Source organism: Acanthaster planci, linkage group LG21 (assembly GCF_054643075.1).
Source record: "Acanthaster planci isolate LZ-2023a linkage group LG21, COTS_SCS, whole genome shotgun sequence".
NCBI lineage: Eukaryota > Metazoa > Echinodermata > Asteroidea > Valvatida > Acanthasteridae > Acanthaster > Acanthaster planci.
The window spans coordinates 9,390,557-9,414,702 of NC_141797.1; the positions used below are offsets into that span (position 1 = coordinate 9,390,557).

Consider the following 24,146-nt stretch of genomic DNA (forward strand, 5'->3'; position numbering starts at 1 on the left):
CATTTATAGAAGTAAACTGATCCCCTCGACGATTAGACGGGAAAAGCTTCGACAATTTGCATCATGCAGCATTCAAACAAGTAACCTGCGTCAAATTGGCTGTACGTTGCAAAATCAGTCAGCTGATTTGGCCCTGAAGTAGTCTGAGAACAAAAAAAGGGGAAATTTGAATGTTTCAAGGGTGCAAGGGATTTTTATAAAGGTTTATGCAATAATGCCAGGTAAGTAGGTTCAATGAGCTTTGCAGCTTTCCTTGCATGGTGCTGTCGTAAACCTCTAAAAGTTGAGGTTCCCAATGAAATCTACTCTAAAACCACAGAATCCAATGAATGTGCTTATCCTACAGAATCCAATAACTGGAATGAGGCAACACATGTAGACTACCAATGCAATACAGTGAACCTTGTGGCATGATTTATAAAGCTACATTACATGTACATCATTCTCCAAAATTTTCTGTAAGTGATAATACCCCCACAGGTGCGATAATTTACAAGAACGCAGCAGGTGTGTACTTCATTTAACAGTTGCTGACTGCTGTGACTGGGGCCATGATGTTTACAAAACACATAGGGATGCCATGCATACAGGATACCACCCAACCTGGCTGGTGTACTGTCTAATGGCAAGGGTATACCCAAGCGAGGGCGGATCCAGGAGGGGCCAACAGGAGCCACGCCCCCCCAACTGATGATTTTTTTAAAAAAATCAAAGTGAAGATATTATTAAGTGTCTTTAATGGCGGTTGTCTTGTGTGGACAGCACAGTTTTGTTCAGGAAACTGTTTCAGAGCAGCTGCTTAATTGTGACTGGGGAGATCAGTTAATACAAAAGTGCCATGGGGGCAATTACTTGTTTTGGCCACCCTAAAAACAATTGAGCATCCACCCGTGGATCCAGGACTTTCAGAGAAGGGGACATGCGAACATGGATGGTCAAATGCGAGCCTGCAGTGTGAAGCCCTTTCTCACAATGTAACTGCAATGGAGCCAATTTCAAATTCACTGCCATGCGGGCAGGTGGGGGGAGGGGTGTGCCAACTGCACCCCTCTAAATCCACCACTAAACAGTGAGTGTGACATGCGGTTATATCATCCTATTATGTGACTGTTTTGGGTCACTAAAAAACAATGACATATGGAGATGGGTGTAACCCCCTCCCCCCCAGAAATTCATGACACAAACTATAGCTCCAAGCCTATAATGGCTGCGATGATTACCCCATGAAGGCTAAAAGACAGGAAGCAGGCTTCCTAAAACTGAACAAAGGAGCAGATTTCTGAAATCATCCATGAATCATTTGTAAGCTGCTGCTCATAGCTGAACATACTGTATCAGTCTACACAAAACTGAAAATATTGATCGGCATATTCAGGGCTGCAGCTTCATTCGCACTGACTCGCAAACAAGCAAAACGCTCTCAGGAAATGACAAAATCCCACAAGTTCCTTGATCTTTCATCGCTGTAACACCCCCCCCCCGTAATTTGCCAGAAACCCTTCAGAGAGTAATTTAATTAAAAGGACTTGATTAGAAAATACATTTATTTTACCCCTCGAGAGCTACTTGGCTCCTGAAGCTTTGGTGGTCAATCAACTGAATTTATACAACTGCGTGACGGAGAAGGCACATTGTGAATTACACGTCAGGAAATTTATTAAAAATTATGCCCAAGTGGCTGCAGTTGAAATCAGTCTCAGGGTTCACTTGAACAGGAGGCCTTGACCAATTACACGTTAATTTTTTTGGGTTTGTGCTTTTAAGTCTCTTTGTTCTTCAATTACAGAATTTGTTCATGTATACTGTGCAACTTGCTCTTTCACTTTCAGAGACAAGAACCTTACAAAAAATGGTGTACAGGTAGCTAGGATCTCACTGGGGGGCACAAGGGGGCACCAGCATCTGAGGCGGGTACCAGCTTTCAGTGGTGTGGTTTTTGGGGGGCAAGCGTTTGTTAGCCTTGTTCAAAATCCATTCAACATTGCAAAGTGTGATTTTATTCCTTTTTTTTTTCTAGGGGGGCACCCGGGGGACACTGGGAATTTTGGGGGGAGGATGTGCCCCCTCGGGCTCCCCTATGTCTAAGCCCTTGCTCAGAACAAGTACTGTATGCAGGCCTTGAAATAGTACTAACCTGGTACAAATTCTAGCGAAAAATGCTCCGGGCTATCTAGACTTGGTTCCTTGGTTGCCCGGTGGGCTAGTGAAAAAAGTCAGTATAGAACCTACCTGTAGTGTTAAAATTTAGATCAAAACACGTGTATTGGTTTTGGTGATAATAAATAAACGATTTCAAAACCTTTACCTACGAGTGCATGTGACATACAACGAATCGTGCCTCTTATTCTTCCCATTAGTAGTTTATTTTCTTCGTTGGTATTAAAGCTAACAACAATTTTGGGTTTTCTTTTTTTTTTTACATACCGGCTAGTAAAACTCCAAATGGGCTAGTAAAATACCCAGTTTACTAGCCCAGTGGGCTATCCAGGAAAAAAAGTTAGTGCATGGCCTGGTATGTAATGAAAATCATGACTAATATAATCAACAGAGAATTTTGCTCAAAGAGGCAGAGGTAGTTTGCGTTCAAGTGATTTGTAAACTTCCATTATGCACATTTGATCTTGTTTCAGTCAGTGATAAAATGCAACTTAACTCCCTCTTATCAACGGAGCAAACCTTGACTGCATAATCACATATGACATTTGACCCGTTTACAGAAGTGACAACAAGAAATAAAAAGAAAATTCCTGCAAATGCAGAGGTGCTAGGAGTCGAATCAAAAGACTGCGGGAGAATAGCCAAATTTTGTTTTGAGCATTTTGGAAATATAAAAAGTGGCCGTTCTTGTGAAGGCATTTAAAATTTGTCTTCGATTTCACTAAAACAGCACCAGTCATGAGAAACTCCATTTGTACGTAAGTTAAAAAAAGAAGTCAATTTTCTCGCAAAGACTTTATTGGATTTTGTCCTTTTAACTGTATGTTGTGTTAATAAATGTTATAAAAATAAGTCAATAAGGATGTTTTCAGCCAACATTTTCTATTAAGGTATATTTTTACTGATACAACACCGTACAACAGACTTTTACAAAGTGAGAAAAACCCTTCAAATATAACTCTGCAAGCAGTAACGTCCCTGGTGACAAATTTAAGTACACCCTCTGTACCCGTGGGGTATGCTGTGCAATCCACATCTCGTGCACCTAATTTGCATCCAAGAAGCTGCTACAGCACACGTTTGATATTCATCTGCTCAATGCAATCGTCTCTAGTCTCCCTCAAATTGGCAAGTCTTAGGTCTCTCGTGGTTTGCTATGGCAGCGGCTGACTCCAGTGCTGTTGACACACACAAGCAGCCATCAGGGAGCTGTCACTGCACTGCCAAGGCTGTCCCACAGGCTGATAATGTGATTTAGACAAATCTCATCCACTGAAGGTACATGTAGCATCTCGGGACAAACATCTCCAGAGTTTTCTCTTCGGACAAATTACATTTGTTAATGGATGGTGCTAAGCTTAGAACATTGTGAAATCACATATTACACTTGTGAATGGTACAGGTACTTTGAACAGGTTGAAATTTCAAGACAAAGAAACTTTCAGAATTATGTGAAAACCACAACACGCACATACACAAAATCCGCATTCATTGCAGAGTGATGTGATGATCTGCACTGCTATCCAGGCTGAGCTGAAGTGCACCCTCACTGGCAAAAGAAAGACAGATGGTACTAAGTTTTCCAAACGGGTTCTAGCAGGTGTTCGACGTGGACGCAAAGACCACAAATTCTAGACTTAAATCATTGTGCGTACTCGGCGTGCTCTGCGTCAAACGCGCATAAACTTGCGCAGCTACTTGCGGTGCGTGAGTACCAAAGGACTGTAAATTTCTAGTCAAAACACGTCCTCTTTTGTTCCTGCTTGGAGCAGATAGTTCACTGTATGTACATGTATAAGAAGCATTTATTTCAAAACAGAGAGGCAAGGTTTATAATATTCAAGGGGATTCCCCTCAGCATGAACTAGAGCAAGATATTGCAATATGTCGTTCTCAATTTTAAACAGCACTGACACAGCACACTCACGGTACAGTACATGTATCCGTTTAAGAGATTCAATCCTCCTGTTCAACTTCTGTAATTTAGAAAGAACTGCCTCAGTGCTAGCTTAACCCTAAGCTTCCCTAACCACACAGAATTGAACACCAGTAAAGTGTTTGAATCTGTGGCACTGGGTACTGTACCCCTAAACTGCTTGTGCTTTAACATGGGTTCAGGCATACCCAAAATAAACAGAGTCCAACAGTTTTTGTGCACAGTTTACAATATGGTGTTGGAATTTGTGTGAATGGGTATGGTTCCTAGTAAATCACTCTGGGGAGTTAGGGTTAAGAAACTCCAGCACTGTTACTCACGGTATTGGAAATTCACAAAGTTCTCAAGGTACATTTGGACTTATGTTACTTCAGCTACATCTCAAATCATCCGATTCAAATTTCAGATATCTTTTAAAATTAGTATTTTTATTAAAAAGAAAAGCATGCTGCATCCACATTCCACTTTTTTCATCATATATAATCTCAATAAGCATCACTTATAGCAAAAGTGCTGTAAAGACGTGAATCTCGGACTGAAAACAGTTAGGAAATATCAATAACTGTTCTTAACTCCCGTTAGACTTATTCCATGGAGGCATAAAACACCCTCCATGATTATTCTAAATGATTTTTTCCAAATTCTGTAAAGCCTCAATGCAAACAAAAAGGAAGGGAAGAATTCCATATACATACGTCAGTAATTATTCCCTACAGTGACCTCTTTGCCGTCAGAAAGCAAAAACATGTCCAGAAAAGTTAAATTTATGAGGGATAAAACAAGCATGACACGTCGTTTACTAGCAAACACAATTTTTCAGACCAGTCCCATATTGGGGTTGTACACAGGGTGCTAGCGGCATCCGTACATGAAACTCTTTCCGAAATGTAGCTAAGAAAATTCTGAAGCATTTGCTAAGAAAACACTTAGGTTTGTTCAGACAAGTCTCCTAGGTTTGTGCACAGGTGCATCAAGTGTTGTTTGTACATGGAACTCTTTCCAGAGAGAGTTCTAGCGTATAGCACCGGACTAGTCTCTGATCAACTCTCCCAAAACTGGTACAGTCCCCCATGATGAATGACAGCACGGCGGCGTGCCGTGGAAGGCTTGCCCTTTACCCGTGCGGAGTGGGTGCATACGTGCAATACACCACGTCAGGTGTCAAACGCGTAGGGAGTAAACCCAAGAAATACACAAACATTCACTCACCAGCCACAAATTCAGAATCAGCGGGAGATCACACGTTCTGTCCGTAAGAAAATCTTGTTCAATTCCACGTCAACAACAATATTCAGTTACAAATCCCACGTCCACGTGCAGAATGTTTTGCAAATTGATCCGTGGTCGCACCATCACGTTACACCTGCTACAGAGCTAGATTGACTGCAGTCAGGGCTCGCCGCTGTTGTTTTGTATCGTTGCCAAGAGAGAGCGCATGCTCAGTTTAATCAATTAACCTAGTTTGACGGCTGTTTGGTGTTATTGCCGTGTACAGGAGGAAACGAACAGCTTTATGCTTTTGCTAACTGCACTGAAGCATTATCCATTGACGATTGTGACATTCCGCATTCGACACGCAAGACATTTAATTAGCAACAAAGAATCAGTCATCTGCTTGAATGTCTGAATTGAGTTGTAAACCTTTGTTCAATTAACGCATCAATTATACATGCAACCTATTTCGATATGTTTTTATTTTTCCATTGCTCGTGATCATTCTTTGGACCAATCGAATCAACTGAAATTTTGGGGGCCTTGAAAAATGGAGGAAGAGTCAATGATACAAGGTTAAACAATTAAGCTTTATAGTGAAACCATATAACTACTAATTAGACAATTTGAAAATGGTCAGAAATGTGAATGCTACAGGAAAAAGTGCCTGGTATTTAGGACTAGGGAAGTTGAACAAATAAAATTCTTGCAATTTTTTTTGGCAATAATACTCATCAAAATCAACTTCTGACACGCAAGTAGGGTTCAGGTTGTCCCCACTTCCTCAGCTCCGAGTCACTCCCAAAATTTGCTGAGTAAATTATGTTAATTAGCTATATATACGCCGTGCACGTCGACGCAGCCATGTTGAATTTTGTGTGTGAACAGGGCGGACCCCTTATGCTGCTCAAAATCCTTCCTGCGGGAAAACAACACGATCTCGCGGCAAATTTGGAACATCATGACTTCAGTAATGTCTTTAAGGAAAGCGTAAACTCGGGTCAGTTTTCCGTAAGGAGTTATTTGTCATGAATAATTTGACAGACTGAGCAGCTACTGTAGACTTGAACTAAGGAGAACTAGGCCCTATGGCAAGTGCACAGAAGAAAACGAACGTTAATACGATTCTGATACAAGGACCTGGCTTGGAAGGCGGGGTTATTACCGCCGCTACGACAACTCATCTTCAAGGTGAAATTCCACAGCAGAATCTGCAGTCACCACTCAAGACGACCGGCAGTGTACCGGTAAATATCAGCATTGTACCGGTGATAGCGGCGGATCCGATCCCCGGGGTGCAACCAGCAGCAGTTTCACCGGCTCGTCCACCATGTCAACCGGTCGCAACGGCGGGTGGGACGGGCAGTGGGACAGGGAGCGTGTCCACCACGCCCCAGTCAGCGCCGCTGGCCTTGAAGCAGATCACCCTTCTGAAGACGCAGCAGCCCAGCCCCGAGCAGATGAAGTCCTTCGACAGCTTCAGGGAGCACATGGACGTCTTTCTGGTCGAGGTCTACCGCTGCAAACTCTGCAAGTTTCACAGCGCTTTGAAGGCTGTTATGGCTCAACACATGACCGAGAAACATTTCCCAGTGACAGGGGCTGGCAAGGGGATGACACCAGATCAGCCTCAGGCAGGGTATGATGGAATCTCGGAAACTGGGGATAAACAAGTGACTTTACCACCGGCAGTTGTGACCATGACAATGTCATCAAGTGAAATTCAAAATCCACCTTTCGCTTCCCAAACATTCACAGCCGGAAACACTGTACCCAGCATCATAGCTACTGTCACGGCAGAGAGGTTAAGACTTTCATCAAATGCTGCATGTGAAGTTACGCCAGTACCAAGTGGAACAGACAACAGTGTACCGATACAGGTGGAGGTTACCAGTGAAATGAAGAGGACAACAGCTGAGGGAAATGCTCTTGAACTTTTGATGGGAATTGGACACGAGAATGACCAGGATACAGGCAAGTGTCAGCAGACAGCGGCAGTGAGTGAGACCACAGAAAGGCATGTTACTGACTCAGCATCATTGACGGAGGTCACGAATGGCCGACCGGGTTCATTGATCCAGGACGCAGGTGTGACTGCAGCCATGGAAATTGATGCATCTGAAAGAGGAGGGCTCGTGACTGTCAACGAGGAAGAACTGGCCCAAACCTTGCAAATCGACAAGAAGACCGAGAGCGACGATGAGAGTGAGAATGACGATGATGGTAGGGTGGAAGATGAGGACAGCGATGAGGGCAGCAAACAGGATAACCAGGAGGACTCAAGCGAGGAGGCTGCCCTCTTGAAGCCAGTTCCGATCCAGATAGGTCTTGGGCCGGGTGCCGGAGACATCGACATCCAAGAGATTGCCAACACGGCCTCCAAGTCCAACCCAAAGGCCACCACCATCACTGTCCTGCACCATGGCCGGGGCAACGGCCCGCCCACAGCCATCCAGTTCAAGAAGAGCAGGAAGAGCAAAGCGGTCATCCCCACGGGCGAGTCGCTGGGCATTGCCTCCCCCTTCACCGGCCGCTCCTACAAGGGCCATAAGCTCTTCGTCTGCACCACCTGTCATGCTCGCTACAAGACGCTGACCGAGCTGGAGCGGCACGTCAAGAAGAAGCACCAGCGGGCCCGCAAGTTCCTCTGCGAGATCTGCGGCGAGGCGCTGGCGACGCGGGCCAGCGTCAAGTACCACGTCTCCAAGAAGCACGAGCAGATCCGGCCTGTCTTCCACTGCAGCCACTGCGACTACAGCACTCCCTTCAAGGCGCGCATGGCCATCCACCAGGCCACCCACCAGTCAGAATTCTTCTGCAGCCTCTGCAAGAAGTCCTACGTTAGCGCAGAGCGTCTGAATCGGCACTACTCGTCCCCACTGCATAAGAACGCCCTCAACCCTCTTGTGTGCGAGCACTGCGGCTACAGCACCAAGAAACGTGACAACTTCCTGGTGCATATGAGGAAGCATACAGGAGAGAAGCCTTACAAATGCAAACTTTGCTCCTACGCCAGTGCCGACGGAAGTACTTTAAAGGTTAACAGAATATTGGCTTATTTTGGATTAGAAATTTCATAATAGGTGCAACTGCAAGCAGTTAATGAGCATGATTGGGCGATCAATTGTGCTGTGAGTCGATGCTCTGTGATATCACCGACTTAACTATCCTTTTTCAAAAAAATCTTCCACAACTGTGAGTTAGAAAGAAAAAAGCAACTGGCTGTCAGTGGAATTATTGGCAACTCATGCTATAAGATTGACAGATCGTGCAAAGATTGTGCAATCACCCAGATTGACTGATCGCACACAACATAACAATATTGCAGGGTTTTGCTGACAAAACTTAAAAAGCCAAAGTTTAAATTTCACAAATTTTGTTCAGATATATTTTAGTGCTAAAAAAGGCCTTTAAGCGATTAATTTTTTTTGAGCAGCACAAAATTCCTCCGCTTCATCGCAGAAACACGTCATGGCCAAGCACTCCACCATCCGCCCCTTCAAGTGCCAGGTCTGCAGCTTCTCCTGTGTGGACAAGAAGGGACTGGACATCCACTCCCGTAAGCACACCGGCGAGCGGCCGTTCAAATGCCCGTTCTGCCTGTACGCGGCCAAGCGGCGCTGCGCCCTCAACATACACCTGCAGACGCACAGCAAGGAAGAGACCGCCGACAAACAGCCCAAGGCCCAGGTGAGAGACTGAGGTGCTGAAAGACTAACAGGTGGACGGGGACTGCCTGGAACCCAGCAGTGGTTGGAAGGTCCACCTGTTGTAGATGTGGGTAAATTCAGGTACAAACATCTGGCAAGATGGATGTTTTTGAGGTGTGACTGTTTTGAATGGCATGTGCCAACGCTAAAAGGGAAAAATGGTTTCAGAACCCAAAACTGACCTCTTACAAAAATTCTTCCCTGTAATTCTAATGACTGCTTGACTTTCATTACCTACAAAGTGAATACACGTGATTTCCTTCACACCAAACTTTTTGTCCATATATTTGTCCCAACTGACACTCCCCCAAGTGCTGACATGACAGATGCTTTTATCGTTGCTATTGGATTGATATCTCATGACCCAAATACAGGTTACGAGATATGAAACGGTCAGCACGCTGGCCCAAGACACCCCTCAGCAGACCCTACAGCCAGAACAGCAGTACACCACCATGACGGACTACCAGCCGGCAACCCTGGTCACATCGGTGGTGCCAGTCGTCACCCAGACTGCTGGGGAGCAGTCGGTGAGTAGAAACTGAGGCAGGGGCCTGACGTGTTGGTCATGTTTAAATTACTTGGCTACATCGAGTCAAGGAACCAGACCTGGCATTGTGCGGGTTGGAAGATTTCAGGTTAAAACTTCTGCTGAGAATCACCAAGGTGGCCAAACAAATTGAGCAAAACGCAGTGTACATAATTTTAGTTTTGGCATCTTTAAGAGTTTGTTAAATTTTAATTTTTGGTTTGTTTTAGCTTGTTTCTGGCTGTGAGGACAAGCCCGTCGAAACAGTGTGGCAAAGCATGTGATGTGAACAATCCAGCGTCGATGCCCCCTCTTGAGCTTTGTTCTGGACAGTAGTACTTCAACTGGCCTGAGTTGCCGTGTAGCACTTGACCTGCTTCCACAACGCTTTGGCAGAAAGAGCATAAATAGACTAAATTCAGATCCACTTGAAATGTTGATGATTTCTGATTCATATTTAGGCATATTAATGTTAGGTGCTGTTGAACAGTCTTTGGGATCACTTGATCTTTGCAGGATCGGTTGATCTGATTCCACCGTTGGTTGATTTTCTGCCATCAGCGAGTCATCTTTCCGTTTTAATTTTAGGTTGTGCAAGAGTGTTTCAAGAAGAAGTAAAGTGGAAGATTTCATGGAGGATCAACCAATGGTGCAGATCAGGTGATCGTCCAAGTCGGCCGATCATGCTTAACATTGCTACGAATATTATTGTTTGTGGACTGATGCATACTTTTCTGTCTGCCTGCTGTTAAAAGTTTATACAATCAACTCTCCGTAAATGAAAAACTTGATCAGAGCGGTGGAACCCACTCCATCCTGAGTTTAACAAAATAGGCAAATCTTGGAAATAATTTTCCACTGAGTGATTTTAAATTGCATACAAGCCATCATGCAGTTCATCACAAATCACTTTTTTAGCTTTGAAATGAGTTTAAACCACAGTGAGATGAACTATTAATTAAGACAGAGATTAATGACACTCATCTAGTCATTTAGTACTTTTAAAATTTACCCCTCGCTGCTTAAAATTGATACGCAGATCTACGCAGCTCCATTTCACTTGTTGTCGAACACTGTTGTAACAAATACTGTCGTAAAGAACAGATTTTGAGAAACCCAATTTCTTAAATTCTTATGCTTTTCCACTTCTCTTTTGACAAAACCACATAACATAAATTTATCTGGTCCGTGCAACTTAATGACGACAGTTAACTGTACAAAGAACCAGCACCCCTCACGTCTTTGGTATTTTGTGAAATTCTTGGATATACTGAATATCATGCAATTGTCTGTTTGCGTTTTTCAAATGCATATGCAACCCAATGTAACCGATCTATAGTCAGATTGCCTATGTTCCAGATTTGAATGAGGTTGCAATAAACTTCCTTGACATGAGTAATTTCAGTTGTGTCTGTTTATTGGTTGTTTTACTTGATTTTTATAAATTTGGCATTAAATTTCCTGGCCGGGGTTATTGTAGGCGAGGTGGTTCTTTACTTCAGAGTGTCATAAAATTCATTTCATGGTTGATTTCAGTAATTTTCCAGAATAGATGGAGCTCTTCAGAACTTGTAGAGAATTATAGAACTTTCTGTACGGTTGAGCGATGTTAGCCGTTGATGGCGCTATATCCAATTGACGGTCCGAAAATAGACTGGTCCCGTGCGCAGTAAACGTTGAAAAGAGCTAGAGGTACCCGGCGTGCCGCTTGCAGCATTTTCCTAGCGTGCTGCATGAACGTTTGTTGTTCGAACCGGAAAGTCATCGACATTTTGCCCTCCAAAATGCCAAAGTGAGTATACTTTTTGGCGGTTGTGTGTAAATAAGTAAGCATTGTACTCGATGGCGTACTTACATGCGATCCTAGAGTTAGTAGTGTGATTTTCGGCGAGTTTCCATTCGCAGCCAATTTTCTTATGCAGCATGCCAGTCATGCGCTGTGCTTAACGTGTATGTTCGTGAATGAAACACGTAAATGCGATGGGCCTATGGCATGCCTAGTTATCAGTTGCTATACACTGCAGCAATCATGTTATTTATGTTTACCCATTTTCATGGTTTCGTTTTGAACAGGTACTATTGTGACTACTGTGATACCTACCTTACACACGACTCGGTGAGTTGCTGACTGATAGTGACATGAGTGATACCTGTTTCAGGTTTTTGTAATCTCCAAATTAAATGATGTAGGACGTCACATAGGTCATGAGAATGCAACAAACATCCCGGATTTCTGTCTGGAAAATATATATATTGTTTTTATTGTGGTAGCCTAGTGGTTTTTATGATTTCTGGTATTCATTTCGTTGCCAGCCCTCTGTCAGGAAAACACACTGCAATGGAAGGAAGCATAAAGAGAATGTCCGCATCTACTACCAGAAATGGATGGAGGAACAAGCGCAGAGTTTGATCGACAGAACCAGTAAGTCCACTGGTCCCCCCCCCCCCATCTTGATACTGTTGAGAAATGATCCAACATGTCTGCTGGTTCTTCCTTCGTCATAAATTCTTCGCCTTCTTGACATAGATCGTGACGTAAATATTTTGTCGTGTGCACAAAGCAGGTATGACATCCTGCATTCACCAGTGCTAGAATTAACATATTCTACACTGATTTGTATGTACCGTATTGCCCTTAATTGTGTGATTGGCCACCTGCCAGTATTAATAATTAGAGATGACTGCTGATTGGTCACGATTTATAGTTCAACAGATGAAGATGTCATGCATTACTATATACATGAAAATTCATAAGCTGCATTTACTTTATTGAGTGTACATTCACGTCATATTTACGGTAAAAATGCAGCAATAAGTTAGTAAGATGTTGCTAATATTTGTTTTCGTCTCTCAAATCAACAGCGGCTGCATTCCAGTCCGGCAAAATCCAGCACAACCCGTTCAATGAGGGCGGGCCTGGTGGCATGCCTCCGCCTCCCGGTGGGGCAGCAGTCCCACCCCCCTCCAACTACGGCGGGCCTCGCGGTCCCATGCCTCCGAGGGGTCCCATGGGGGCGCCGATGATGGGTGGACCACCGGGCCAACGACCGCTCATGCAGAACCCTCCAGGCCTGATGAGTATGGGTCCCAGACCACCAAGTAAGAAGCCAGTCCTGATCTAGTATCATTTCCCTTTACAATTTCCAATGTTGGGCTTCACGATTCTCACAGCAATCCTGGTCCAGTTTGCAAGGCTAGAAGTCACTTTTGAAACTGAAGTCATATTGTCACCGCCTTCCTCTGTAGTTAAATGCACCATCCAGTCCAATCCTATCACATCAGGACTTAAAAAAACTTTGTCACCACTTGCAACTTTTCCCGTTTTATCCATCTAAACTGCTGTAAACATGGCATCATTCAGACGTGACCCAATTCCTCGTAACTCTCAAACCAATGACCACTGCTTTAATAGCTCTCCGCTAACAGCCCTGCAAACAAGCCTTGAATCTCAAGTGTGCCGTCGATACTCAATTTCGTGTTCCATTTCTTTCCCCCATCTCTTTCAGTGATGCCGCCCCTCGGGCCAGTTCCTCCTGGAGAAATGCCGCCTCCCGGTGGACTCCTCCCAAGACCAGGCCTCCCCGTCTCAAACGGACCCTCTTAGTATCAACTGAAACTAGACATGTTGCCTTTTTAGCTCATACAAAGTTTTTTTTCGGTTGTGTTCTGTTGTATGGAGAAAGCCTCAAACCCCAAACAATTTTAATGTTCAGTCAACAACACCAGCCATTCCTGTTGAAGTCATTATGGAAAAAACAAGGATTTTTAAAATGCAGCCAACCACCGTGCCGTACCAAGAAGATGCTCTTTTACGATACATAGTCGTTGACACTCTGCACTTACTGTCCTGTAAGTAATTGATATGAGATCCTTGTTGTTGACCTTAGGGACAGCACAGACACGACCAAAAGGCGTGTAAATAAGTGCATTTAAGGTCTGCGAACACACAAAAGTTGAAGTTAGGTTGGCACATCCAAGAAATGTGTGGCTGTCAGCATCAAATAGAAATTTAGGTGAAATCAACCAGATCACAAATTCTTAACATGGCATTTGTGCCTGTTTTAGAACGAACTTCATGTACTGGGAAGGGTGACCATTTCAGAACTGGGTTATAATGTATGTCTTTTCTCAGTTGGTATCGATTTTTGTAAATAAATGTGTGTGTAGTTCATGTCGTTATGTATACAGTTCACCTTTTGCATAATTAAAATGTTTTGGGAGACAGCATAATGCAAGACAATAAGACATTTTATTAATTTTGTACTTGTCTTTTTCTTGATGTTAAGGTTGAAGGGTATTTTGTTGGTCAACTCACTCCCCCTCCCCCAAATTTATTGGATCCGGGTGATACGGGTGACTGGGCTAAGCAAATGGTTCTGTGAACATAACACGAGGCGTCATTTTTGGTGCTGTGTCGTAACCCTGACGGGAATCTTGCCCCTGGAGTATCCAAGAATGCTACAGAATTTGGGGGAAAAAGTGTTAAAAGCGAAGGGGTTGGAAAGATACAACTTCTCGATTATAAAACTGTCCTGATGTAGTGGTGGCAAACTACCTGTCTGTGAATAGACAGCCCCAGTATGAAACGAAATGACAATTGCAAATAATGTCATAAATGTTCACAAAATTTAAGACAATGCAGGTTTTCAAAAATTGACAATTTTAGGCCACAACGGCATCATGGAAAGCCATTATGTAAGTTTGCCAATACAGAAGTCTGGCAGGCAAAGATCAGAATGAAGCCAGAATACTGCTTGTGGGTTTGATAAACCTGTTCCAGCTCAGTGTGGGTCTGTGCGGCCACGGTTCGGGCCTTCTACCAAAGTTTGACGGGATAGAAAATCTGGAGTTCAGGGGCATCACATCACAAGGATGCAGTACTAGTCTAGCGACGAGTCCTTGGCACTCTATATTCATTTCTTCTTGGCTGATTTCCTGGTTCTCTTCTCCTCCATCTCGCCCCGCTTCTTCTCCAGCTTCCTCTCCAGCTGGGCCCGGCGGGTGGGGTCCACCTTCCTCTCCCGCGTCCCAGACCCAGCCCACACCTCCTTCTCCCGGTGCACAACCTTCCGGGCGTGGGCCCGGGCCATCTCCCCGCAGCCGTGCACCTCGGGCATGGCGTGGCCGAAGCAGTAGCGCCGGTTGCAGAAGGCGCACCGCACGCCCGTCAGCGCGATCCTCTCGGCGCACCGGACAAAGTTGCAGCGGTTGTCCGACTCCACCGCCAAGGCGATCAGCTTGTCAAAGTCTTCCTCTGTGGTGTGCTCCAGGGCGTTGCGCTGCTTGGACTTGTCCGTCTTCTTCTTGGTTTTCGAGACCTCCTGGAGACGTCGCTTCTCCTCCATCTTTTTCTCGCAGTGGATCTCGTGAAGGAGCACACTCCCCGGCGGCAGTTTCTTTTTGCAGAATTTGCATTTGTGAAGATCAGTCGCCTCCTCGGAAGACTTGGTCTCTTGTTTTGGGGGTCGCGCTTTCTGAGCAAAGCTCGCCTCCCCTTGACAATTCATATCCTTGCTTGCACCGTCTCTGACATTGACTAGATCGGTATTTTCCTTTTCAACGTTTCCCTCGGCATCAAGGGATAGCACATCTGTTTCATCATGGTCAGCACCAATGATGACGTCCATCGGGTTTTCTGTCCTCAATTCTTCGAGGACAGCATCAACATGTACATTGGCTAGTTTTTCCTCCACTGAATCAGTTGAATCTTTTCCATCAGAGCCATGGGAGCTACTTTTTGACTCGGCTACATCAGTCCTGATTGGCTGGCTGCTGATGATGATGTGTCGATCTCGACCCTCCCCTATGCTGGAATGGTAGAGACCCAATTGTTCAGCAGCCTACAGAAAAATTAATTAAGTTCAACAAAATAAGCAAGGTCTAAAGTTGGGAGGTGGAGAAGTTATTGCATACCAACTACAAAGAAGATCAAGTCTAATTCTGTGGAAATTGAAGTTCTTCATGAATTTGCGAATTGCAGTTCTGACCAAAGGAGCCTCCGTTGCTAGGCAAACTCTGCCCTCTCTTGGTCCAGCTCGGGGCTCATTCACTGTATGGTAACACATTCTAAGACACAGTCTCACAAAGTTAATTCATAATGTAAAAGGTCAGATCTAAAAAAAAGATTCTTAAGCAAGTATTACTTGTAACTCTGTTTAAAGGCTCAAGGAAGCCATGTTCCCTGAATCCATCTTATTCAATGTAATCTATCAAATGGGGTGGAGCCAGACTGAGACTTGGAGTCACCTGATGAACAACCAAGCGGTCATGAGAGTTCAGAGTAGGAGGAAATGCCAGCCGATCTGCGGTTCGATCCTTGGCAAAACTTTGGACTTGCGCTGTCAGTTCAGCCTCTCGCTTTGCAGAGACTTCTGGATCAAATGACCTTTTCGGAAAGCAAGACAAAGACTCTTTCAGAATAACTAATTAATTGTAAGTGTGTAACAGGCAACTGAAATGCTTAATGCTCAAAACTCAAAGGGTAAAAAAAATGCCCAAACCACAGCCGATGGACCTCTTATTTCCCTGGTTCGCCAAATTCGAGCCACAAACCTTGTCTTGGTATCGGAGGTGTGGTGACGCTTCTCTTTTGGGCGGGGCTGCTTGGGTTTAGCCCCCTTGTCCTTCTTGATGGATGGTTTGCTCTGACGGAACTTCAGATAATCTGGCCTGGGGGCATCACTGCTGCTCAAGTCAATTTCTGCGAGTGAAATATTTACCACAGAAAGTCCTGCTATTTCCACATCTGTCAAGTGAGTAAAAAAGCGAGCGATTCCCCTTTTACTATTGATACTCGTGTCATGGCTTTGGGTGTGATTCCGAGCTTTTCCAGTGTGCAGATTAATGACGTCTGACTAGCAACCTTGAAGAGTGAGTGGGGGGGGAGCTTGTCTTTCCAAACACACTTGTCTGTTCCCTCCAAGAAAAGTGATAGCACCATTTAAATAAACTGTTGGTGCTTTCTTTCCAAGTGGCAGCATGTCTCCTGAAGAGGGTAACTGGGACAGGCACATTGGTCTTGAGATGTAGTACGATTCTGTTCAGGAAGTCGCAGGTCCAAATCCTACTCCTATCGATTTCTTTTTCACCTAGTTATAAATAAAGTCTGTGAAGAAACAAGGATCACTGACGTGCACAAGATGAATCAAAGTATCTCATTTAAAAAAGAACTTTGTGACTGTCCTCAGAACTGGATTTTAAACATTAAAGATCAAAGCTTATTTGACTTCAAGAACCAGTAGAAACTAAATTCTCCCTACCATCCTGATACTGGAAAGCACAGAACCAGTAGAAACTAAAATCTCCCTACCATCCTGATACTGGAAAGCACAGAACCAGTAGAAACTAAATTCTCCCTACCATCCTGATACTGGAAAGCACTCCTGACTTCTCCGTTGGCTTCCATGTACTCCACTAGGTTCTTCAGGAAGCCATGATGGCGGATGGTGTCTGAATCGCAGATGACCGCGACGTGGCGGCGGGCTCGCGTGACTGCCACGTTGATGCGGCGATCCTCAGCCAAGAATCCAACCTCCCCTTGAGACAGGATATGATTTCAATTTTAATTGAGCTATCAAGAACACATAGTGCTCCTGACGCGCCCTGAAAAACGTCCACCAGTCCTTAGCGAAATTCTGTCATTTTAATGATCTTATAAAAGTATTTGTTATCATTATCCATAAATTCGTTTAAGATTCTAATACGGCACAGTTAAAAATTATTCAGCCAATTGAGTAATTTATTTGAGCTTAGCAAATACCTGAGATTAGCAATTCCTGTGCCCAACAACTCCAATCATTGTTTAGCATGCAAGTTTGTGTGATCCGAAGCAGTAACAATAACACAAACTTTTGGCTGGTGATTCATTTATGCTAAGCAGACATTTGCCGTGCTCAGCGACCCTGGGAAATTAGTTCCGGATTGGCCCACTGGTATCATGTCACAGGTCACTGCAAATTGAGAGAATCTTTGTACTGAGATTGATTTCAATACTTCATTGCTCAAGGGCAACTTTAGAGTCCACAGTCCAAACCTTTGCTGTTGGATCGCACGAGGGAGATCACCACAGCTTCCTTCTCTCGTCCTTGGAAGCCATCAACTGACTTGATCTCTAGGTCAGGGTGCCTTCCGCTGAGTCGCAGTCGAAGGAGCTCCACCTGTTGAAAGTCCATAAAGGACACTTACGGCAACATTTCCCCTTTCTTACTAGTTATACCAAGCCATACATCTTTCAATAGGAGCTGTCTCTATAACAAAGAGAGGATCTTTCACGATGTAATCACCTGCAAGTTGTAGGGTGCAATCACGGCAATCTCCCAAGCCGGTACCCCGCTGTCCAGGAGCCGCTCGATGTGGACAGCCACCAGATCTGCCTCCCCTTCGTTGCCTTTGGACACCTCCGATTCCAGGTCCAGTTCCTCTAGGCCGCAGCCAGCCGTGTCGATGAGCAACAGCGGCAAGGACGTGTCCTCGTTCTCCTCCACCCCGGGAAGATCTTTCGAGGGTTGAATTTGAAAACATGACACTGAGCGTTTGATGGTACAGGAGGACGCAACTCTCTGTGATACCCGGGAACTTTGTGACCTCTTGTGGTGGAAACAAACTGCTACATTATGACAAGCCAACAGTTTTTCACTTTGCTGTGACACCAGGTTGCAAAAGCTGCGGGATGAAGAAAGTTGCGTCCTGCTATCCAATAGAATCTGCAGAAGGATGCATTCAATCTGATTATGGTCAGCTCTTCACATAAACAGCACTGTCATAACAACATACTGTTCTGAGTATCCCGATCGCTTGAATTCCTGAAGTTTCTTTGATTGTCCAATACGACCATTTCAAAATAGTGCGCCTCCAATTACAATGCACGAAATCTGTCGACCCAATTAGCATTTGGAAAGGCGCATTGTGATTGGTCAACGTGTATCAAACTCTTGGAGGCGCACTATTGTGAAACGCCCGTATTCTGTTCTTGCAAGGTTCTCATAATGACAAACTTAGTTTGGCTCGTCCCAAAAACCTTGCGATGATGAGAGTTGACTGTTATTCAACAGGGGCTTGCCCCTTAATACCAACAGTGAACATTGTACAAGCTGCTCAAGGTTTCGAAGACGCCTCTGTGAAAAATGCAGTTAAATATGGTACCTTTCAGGAGGTGTCTTGCAACTGACTCATCCGCTGCTAGCTTTCCGTCATACAGCGCGTCGGAGCTCCACCGCATGATGGCGCTGTTCATGCGGTACTGGGTAGTCAGCATGCGGGTGATCTTGTCGTCATGGAGCTTGACGGCACGCTCCATGAGAGACACTGCGAGTCCATCTGCTGCTGCTCTGTTAACTCAAAGACAACGAGCGTTCCAGGGAGTACTACTAAAAGTTGAGACTCCTACTGACTCGGAAATCTCAACAAATTGTATCAATAGGGATTCAATTTACAGTAAGCCGGTTTAGTGATTTGAGATCAGGGCACAGGTGGGAGTTGGCATGAGGCCACGCTGGGCAGACCTTCTGCACACATGAACCCTGAGCTGGACCAATAGCAGGTGCAATTTTCCTAGCAATGGAGGCTCCATTGGTGGAAATTGCACTTTGTTGGTTCACAAACGACAATGACTACCTTGAAAATACAGGCGATTGCCAGTCCAACGTACTAGCAGAAGGTTACATTGTGGAAAATGGCAGACGATTGTATTAGGCGGGGGCAGGTGGGGAAACCTAACTTTATTCTCGATATTTGTTTGCCAGGGAACAAGATTTGTAGGTATATTTCGAGTCATAGTTTCGAAAAATCCTTTCTTCCTTTTCTTGCATGGAATGTCCCAATCTGTCAAAAATTTCGACAAGTTATCAAACATGAAAAATGGCCTCTCCGTGGCAAGTTTTTGGTACCGCACTGTAATGTCACTCACAATTATAGAATATCAGACTTTTCCTTTTACCGCCATCCTCCTTTGCTTCAGGAGTAATGCATGTTAGCCTGAGGTTCAGATCAACCTTAGTCATACCTGTCTGAGAGAATCGTGGGTGGCAGCTGCTGGTGGTCTCCGGCGAGGACGCAGCGCGGTGCCAACAGGAGGGGTATCCAGCAACCGGCTTCCAGGGCCTGGGCACACTCGTCCACGACCGCCAGGTCAAAATGCTCCCTGGGGAGGTGACTCAGGGGCCCCGTAGGCGAGGCCCCGGTGTTGGTAGCCAGGACAACATCTGCCCGCTGGAGGATCTCTTGGACGGCGTGCTGTTCCCGTTCTCGGAGCTCCTTGCGTAGGGTCCGGGCCTCGTCTCTCAGACGGCGTTTCTCACCGGCCTGCTTCGTCTTGGATAGCAGGGTCTGTGAGGGATATGAGAGGGAGTTTGAGAGGAGCAACTGGGTGTCAGGGGTGCAAAGACAAGGGTAGAGCTCGGGGTCTTGAAAATCTGGGTTTTGAGGTTTGCCCGAAGTTTAAGCAGAGCTGTAAATAAGTCTCCATCATTAGTCAATCACAAGTCATCTGGGCCCAATTCCACGGCACTGGTCACCGTTTAGCAAATGTTTTGGGCTAATCATAGCACAAAGGTTTACTCAAAGGTAAGTGTATTTAAACATTTCACGGTTGCTGTGCTTAGCACAAGAAATGCACGGATGTCTGTGGACATTTCGAATGTTAAGTCCCTGAGAGCAAATTCCTCCTCCAAAGTTAGCATGCCTTTGTTGTGCTTACTGCTTATGGTCTATATATTAAAAGAGCCTCTGATGGCGTAAACTTGGTGGCTTAGCAGCACCGTGAAACTGGGCCTAGGGCCCAATTTCATAGAGCTGCTGGTCTTACCCTGGTCTGATCAATCTCCTTCCTTACGTCACGGACGATCCCTGCCTCTTCGCTGGATGCCAAGATGGCGTCCAGGGCGTATCTCTGGATGGAGTGCAAGAGCCTTGCGGGGTGGCCAAGGCGGACAATGTGCACCTTGCCAGCGGCCAGTCTCTGCACTAGATTGTCTACGGCGACGTTGGACGGTGCACAAGCCAACACCTGCGAGAATTGAATCAAAAGCTTTCTTTGTGACAGGTTTGTGAAATTAGACCATCCTCCAGACTTTGCTCTTATCTTGGACTAGCATGTTAATGCTGTAACATATATGCCAATATCTTTACCTTTAGTTTTTGCTTGACAGCCTGTCTGATAATCTCCACGATGGTTGTCGTCTTCCCCGTGCCAGGGGGTCCGTGGATGATGGCGACATCTCGCTGGCCGAGGGCAAATGTCACGGCCTCCCGCTGGGACCGGTCTAGATTTTCATTGAAAAATTGCAGCTCGGCCGACTCTGAAAAGGGGAAGAAAAAAAATGGATGCTTGAAAATCAGGAACTACAAGGAATCTTTCTTGAAATGGATGTGGACAAAAGCAAGCACTGTACATTCACTGCTGTCTCAGACAGTCAGCATTTGTGACAAAAAATCTCAACCTTTCTCAGATGAGACAAAAAACACCAGGTAGCAGGCAAGATGAGGTCCAAACCATATTTTTTTATGGGGGGGAACTTGTTTTGAGAGAGGCCAAAAATTTGGAATTTTTTCAAGTAACCTTTTACGGCCTTTCTGAAGGGTGATGCAACATTTGGGGGTTTTTACATGCTTTTGTAAGGAGGCAAATCAAATACGTGAAGATTAAAAAACACTTCTTCTTTTGGGGGGATGTGAAGACACGACCCCTGTTGCCCCCACCACAAATTCCATCATCACCTTAGGACTTTTAGATTTAAAGATATCAAAGGATACCTGCTGGTTGCCGAGGCTGGGGTAGAGGCAGGGATGGAGGACTGACATCCGCTTCCCCAAACAAAACATCGACCAGATGATGAGCCTGGCTCGAGGAGCAGGCATCAAGATCTGAAAGGGCCCTGTGAATGATTACCAAAGACGGGCAATGACAAATTTGGGATAATCAACATGCGAAAGTGTCATTTTACCAGAGAACGTACAAACCCTAATCATGCCAGACCCAAAAAGATTCTATAATTCATACTAACCTAAAGGATTACGGGCGAGTTTCTCAGTGTGAAAATGATGCCTAGCCTACATTTGATATGGCATTCAACTCTGGCCAACAATTTCAGTCACCTTTTTAGCCTTCGGTACGTGACATCGTTGGCGAGTTTAGTCAACCTGTACAGTCCCTCGTACTCGAAGGTAACAGGTCCCTCTGTGTCTTTGTGATCGAATGCGACGGTGATTGACGACTGTGTGACTCTCGAAACAATGCCAGATGGATCCTCAGTAGAGGAAGCCCCGCCCCCATGGGAGGGGCTTACACCGACAATGTCTCCTATTGGACGATGAAGAACAAAAGCCATTGCTCTTAACTCATCATGAATACGTGATGTGGGGGAGGGACATTTGTGAACAGGGTTCCACCCCAATCAGTCAATCCTGTCACAAATCTTGGGCTACACTTTCCCTTTTTTGCAGCAATACTCCCAAAATGTGAATTAGAAAGTGGAGGTGATCTATGGCAGAAAGATGGACGAACTTTACCGCAAAATCAAACAATCGCGAAGCAAGGATGCTATATTCTTGAAATATACAAACGCCACTATTTTTTTCCCCAACAGGTATTCTAAAAGCAGTAAAGTGTCCTAACAAGTCAAGTGAGCAGGGAAACTATCAAGGTATTCATCCACTTGGAATTTTTCAGACCAGTCTAATGGGTTGTGCACAGGGTACCTATGTATTTCCAAAGTCTTTCCAGGCAAACTAAACGCTGCATTGGTCAAGTGTTCAAGTCTGCAGAGTTCTAGCAATCTGGTGTACCTGAACTGATGTTATGCGTCGGCAGTGTGCCATCACCATGGCCTTTTCTGGGTGCGAAGGTAACTAATGTCCTCCCATAAAGTCCTGTGGATTGGCTGGCTGGATGAAGCTTCAGCAAGCAAACACCACGCCGCTGTAATTCCTTCAGGGGTACATTTTCTGCTAGCGCACTGGTGAAATGCAATGTAAATAAAAAGATACAAAAAGTAGTCATATATTTTTATGAGAGATACTTGCTGATACCATCTAACTCCCTCCCCATTATACTCTTTAAATGCAATCTTGTTGTTTTGTTGATTGCAATTGTAATATTGATGAATGCAATAGCTTACTCTGTCACTTTAATTCGTAACAAGCCAATGGAAAGTAAGTATCTATGTGAATTTTTGCATGGACAATAATAAATTTGAAACTGAATCTATATAAAAACAGCCACAAACTTAAAAACTTCACCATGGGCAGAGTGACACCAAATAAGCATCATAGGCCATGGCTTGTACCTCTTCCAATAAGTCTACATTTAGAGCCGAGTCAATTTGCATAATTTACTATTCAAATATTCGACTTTCAATTCGATCGAATATCAGAATACTTGGTCATTCTGACCAGCAGATTGTTGATGAACAAACCATATCAGTTGCGACAACAAACACAATTATAATAGCTTCTCAGATCTAGGAGTAACTTCAGCCACAATTTCTCAAGATTTAAGAAATGAACAAGACTTCTTGCAATGTTGAAAATTTCTATTCCTTTTAAATTGTTCAATGAATAATTTCATAAGATTGGTCACTTTTCATCTGAATTTTCCCCACTATTTTATGAATTTTGCATTTGAATATTCATATTTGGAAAACTATATTCAAATATTTGATAATTGATCAAATATTCAATTATTCGGCACAGCCCTATCCATATTGGGCCTGTTTGTTTCATAAAGGCTTCATACTTCAAATTCATTTTTGCCTCACTGACAAACATGACAACACAACCCACCTAATCAGCTGATGGATTGATCAAGATTAACATGATCAAGATCAGTGTGGAACAAGCAGACCCTAACCCGCTAACACTTATCTTATCAGTGCATCTGATCAGTGCAACTGTAGGCCTAATACTCATTAGTAATAGGCCTAGGCCTACCTGCGGTCCTATGTTTAGCTCATTTCTTTTTTTTCTGTAAGTATTCTGCATTTTTCTGTAAGTTTGTGTTTAAATTTTTTTTTTTGTAATTTCAAGTTAATGTGTGCATTCTGTATTTTGTACCTGTACTTTCATTTTAAACTAATTTGTTTTTGTAATTTTGATGTGAGGGCTCCTTTGAACATGTTGGAAAGAACTTTCGGCTAAACTGAAACTTAGTGAAAGGACTATCCTCATTATAGATTTCAAAAACTAAAAAATAAAGAGTACTTTAGAGTTTTATTGGTATCATGCATAATGCACGACACTTTACTTGACAGGCCAAGCCATGTGCCTAGAGTGACTTAATTCAGGATGTAGGCTAGTACATGCATGATGCATCATACAAATCATGTGAAAAACGGACCATGATTCCCCTACCTTGTTTCGGCTATTTCTGCTTCTCTCTCAAGAGCCAGTAGTTCACTTTGCTTCTTGATAAATTCCCTCACAGCCATTTTCTTAAACAGACGCTGGGTTTCCTCTCCCTTGTCTCATTCTCTACAGTCATGACACTAACTCCAAGTCAATCACACTCAGTACTTCACACTGGTGAGGGCGCAGCCATTTTGATAAACAGCGCCACCAATAGTTCAAGTCAATGGAAAAAGTTGGACGAAGAGAAATTTTTCTTTTCCTG

The 24,146-nt window shown here is 44.3% G+C and overlaps 4 protein-coding genes across 7 annotated transcripts in view; 2 read left to right on the top strand and 2 right to left on the bottom strand.

Annotated features, from left to right (window-relative positions):
* LOC110981174 (lipoxygenase homology domain-containing protein 1-like) overlaps nucleotides 1–5,487 on the bottom strand; it is a 43,108-nt gene extending 37,621 nt beyond the window's left edge. For all 3 annotated transcript variants that reach the window (XM_022238519.2, XM_022238518.2, XM_087131249.1), the window contains exon 1: nucleotides 5,303–5,487. The gene's annotated coding sequence lies outside the window, so the exon portion shown is untranslated. The remainder of the gene's footprint in view (nucleotides 1–5,302) is intronic.
* Nucleotides 5,488–6,152: 665 nt separating this feature from the next.
* On the top strand, nucleotides 6,153–10,939 carry LOC110981123 (uncharacterized). Its single transcript, XM_022238392.2, has 4 exons — nucleotides 6,153–8,343; nucleotides 8,768–8,995; nucleotides 9,390–9,545; nucleotides 9,775–10,939. The coding sequence occupies exons 1-4, from the start codon at nucleotides 6,394–6,396 to the stop codon at nucleotides 9,826–9,828; spliced, it is 2,388 nt and encodes a 795-aa protein (XP_022094084.2). The 5' UTR covers nucleotides 6,153–6,393; the 3' UTR covers nucleotides 9,829–10,939.
* A 299-nt stretch (nucleotides 10,940–11,238) lies between these two features.
* Nucleotides 11,239–13,774, top strand: snrpc (small nuclear ribonucleoprotein polypeptide C). The gene is made up of 5 exons (XM_022238394.2): nucleotides 11,239–11,336; nucleotides 11,618–11,660; nucleotides 11,858–11,966; nucleotides 12,407–12,643; nucleotides 13,051–13,774. The coding sequence occupies exons 1-5, from the start codon at nucleotides 11,278–11,280 to the stop codon at nucleotides 13,146–13,148; spliced, it is 546 nt and encodes a 181-aa protein (XP_022094086.2). The 5' UTR covers nucleotides 11,239–11,277; the 3' UTR covers nucleotides 13,149–13,774.
* ighmbp2 (immunoglobulin mu DNA binding protein 2) lies at nucleotides 13,775–24,084 on the bottom strand. 2 transcript variants are annotated; one of them, XM_022238390.2, is made up of 14 exons: nucleotides 23,888–24,084; nucleotides 22,325–22,494; nucleotides 21,635–21,839; nucleotides 21,293–21,414; nucleotides 20,669–20,838; nucleotides 20,346–20,546; nucleotides 19,545–19,867; nucleotides 18,686–18,870; nucleotides 17,827–18,038; nucleotides 17,577–17,700; nucleotides 16,904–17,080; nucleotides 16,097–16,244; nucleotides 15,791–15,929; nucleotides 13,775–15,384 (listed from the first exon to the last, which is right to left on the bottom strand). In XM_022238390.2, the coding sequence occupies exons 1-14, from the start codon at nucleotides 23,962–23,964 to the stop codon at nucleotides 14,458–14,460; spliced, it is 3,180 nt and encodes a 1,059-aa protein (XP_022094082.2). In that variant the 5' UTR covers nucleotides 23,965–24,084; the 3' UTR covers nucleotides 13,775–14,457. The 2 variants fall into 2 exon arrangements, with proteins under 2 accessions (XP_022094082.2, XP_086987205.1); XM_087131079.1 differs by having other exon boundaries at nucleotides 16,097–16,289.
* Between the last annotated feature and the right edge of the window lie 62 nt (nucleotides 24,085–24,146).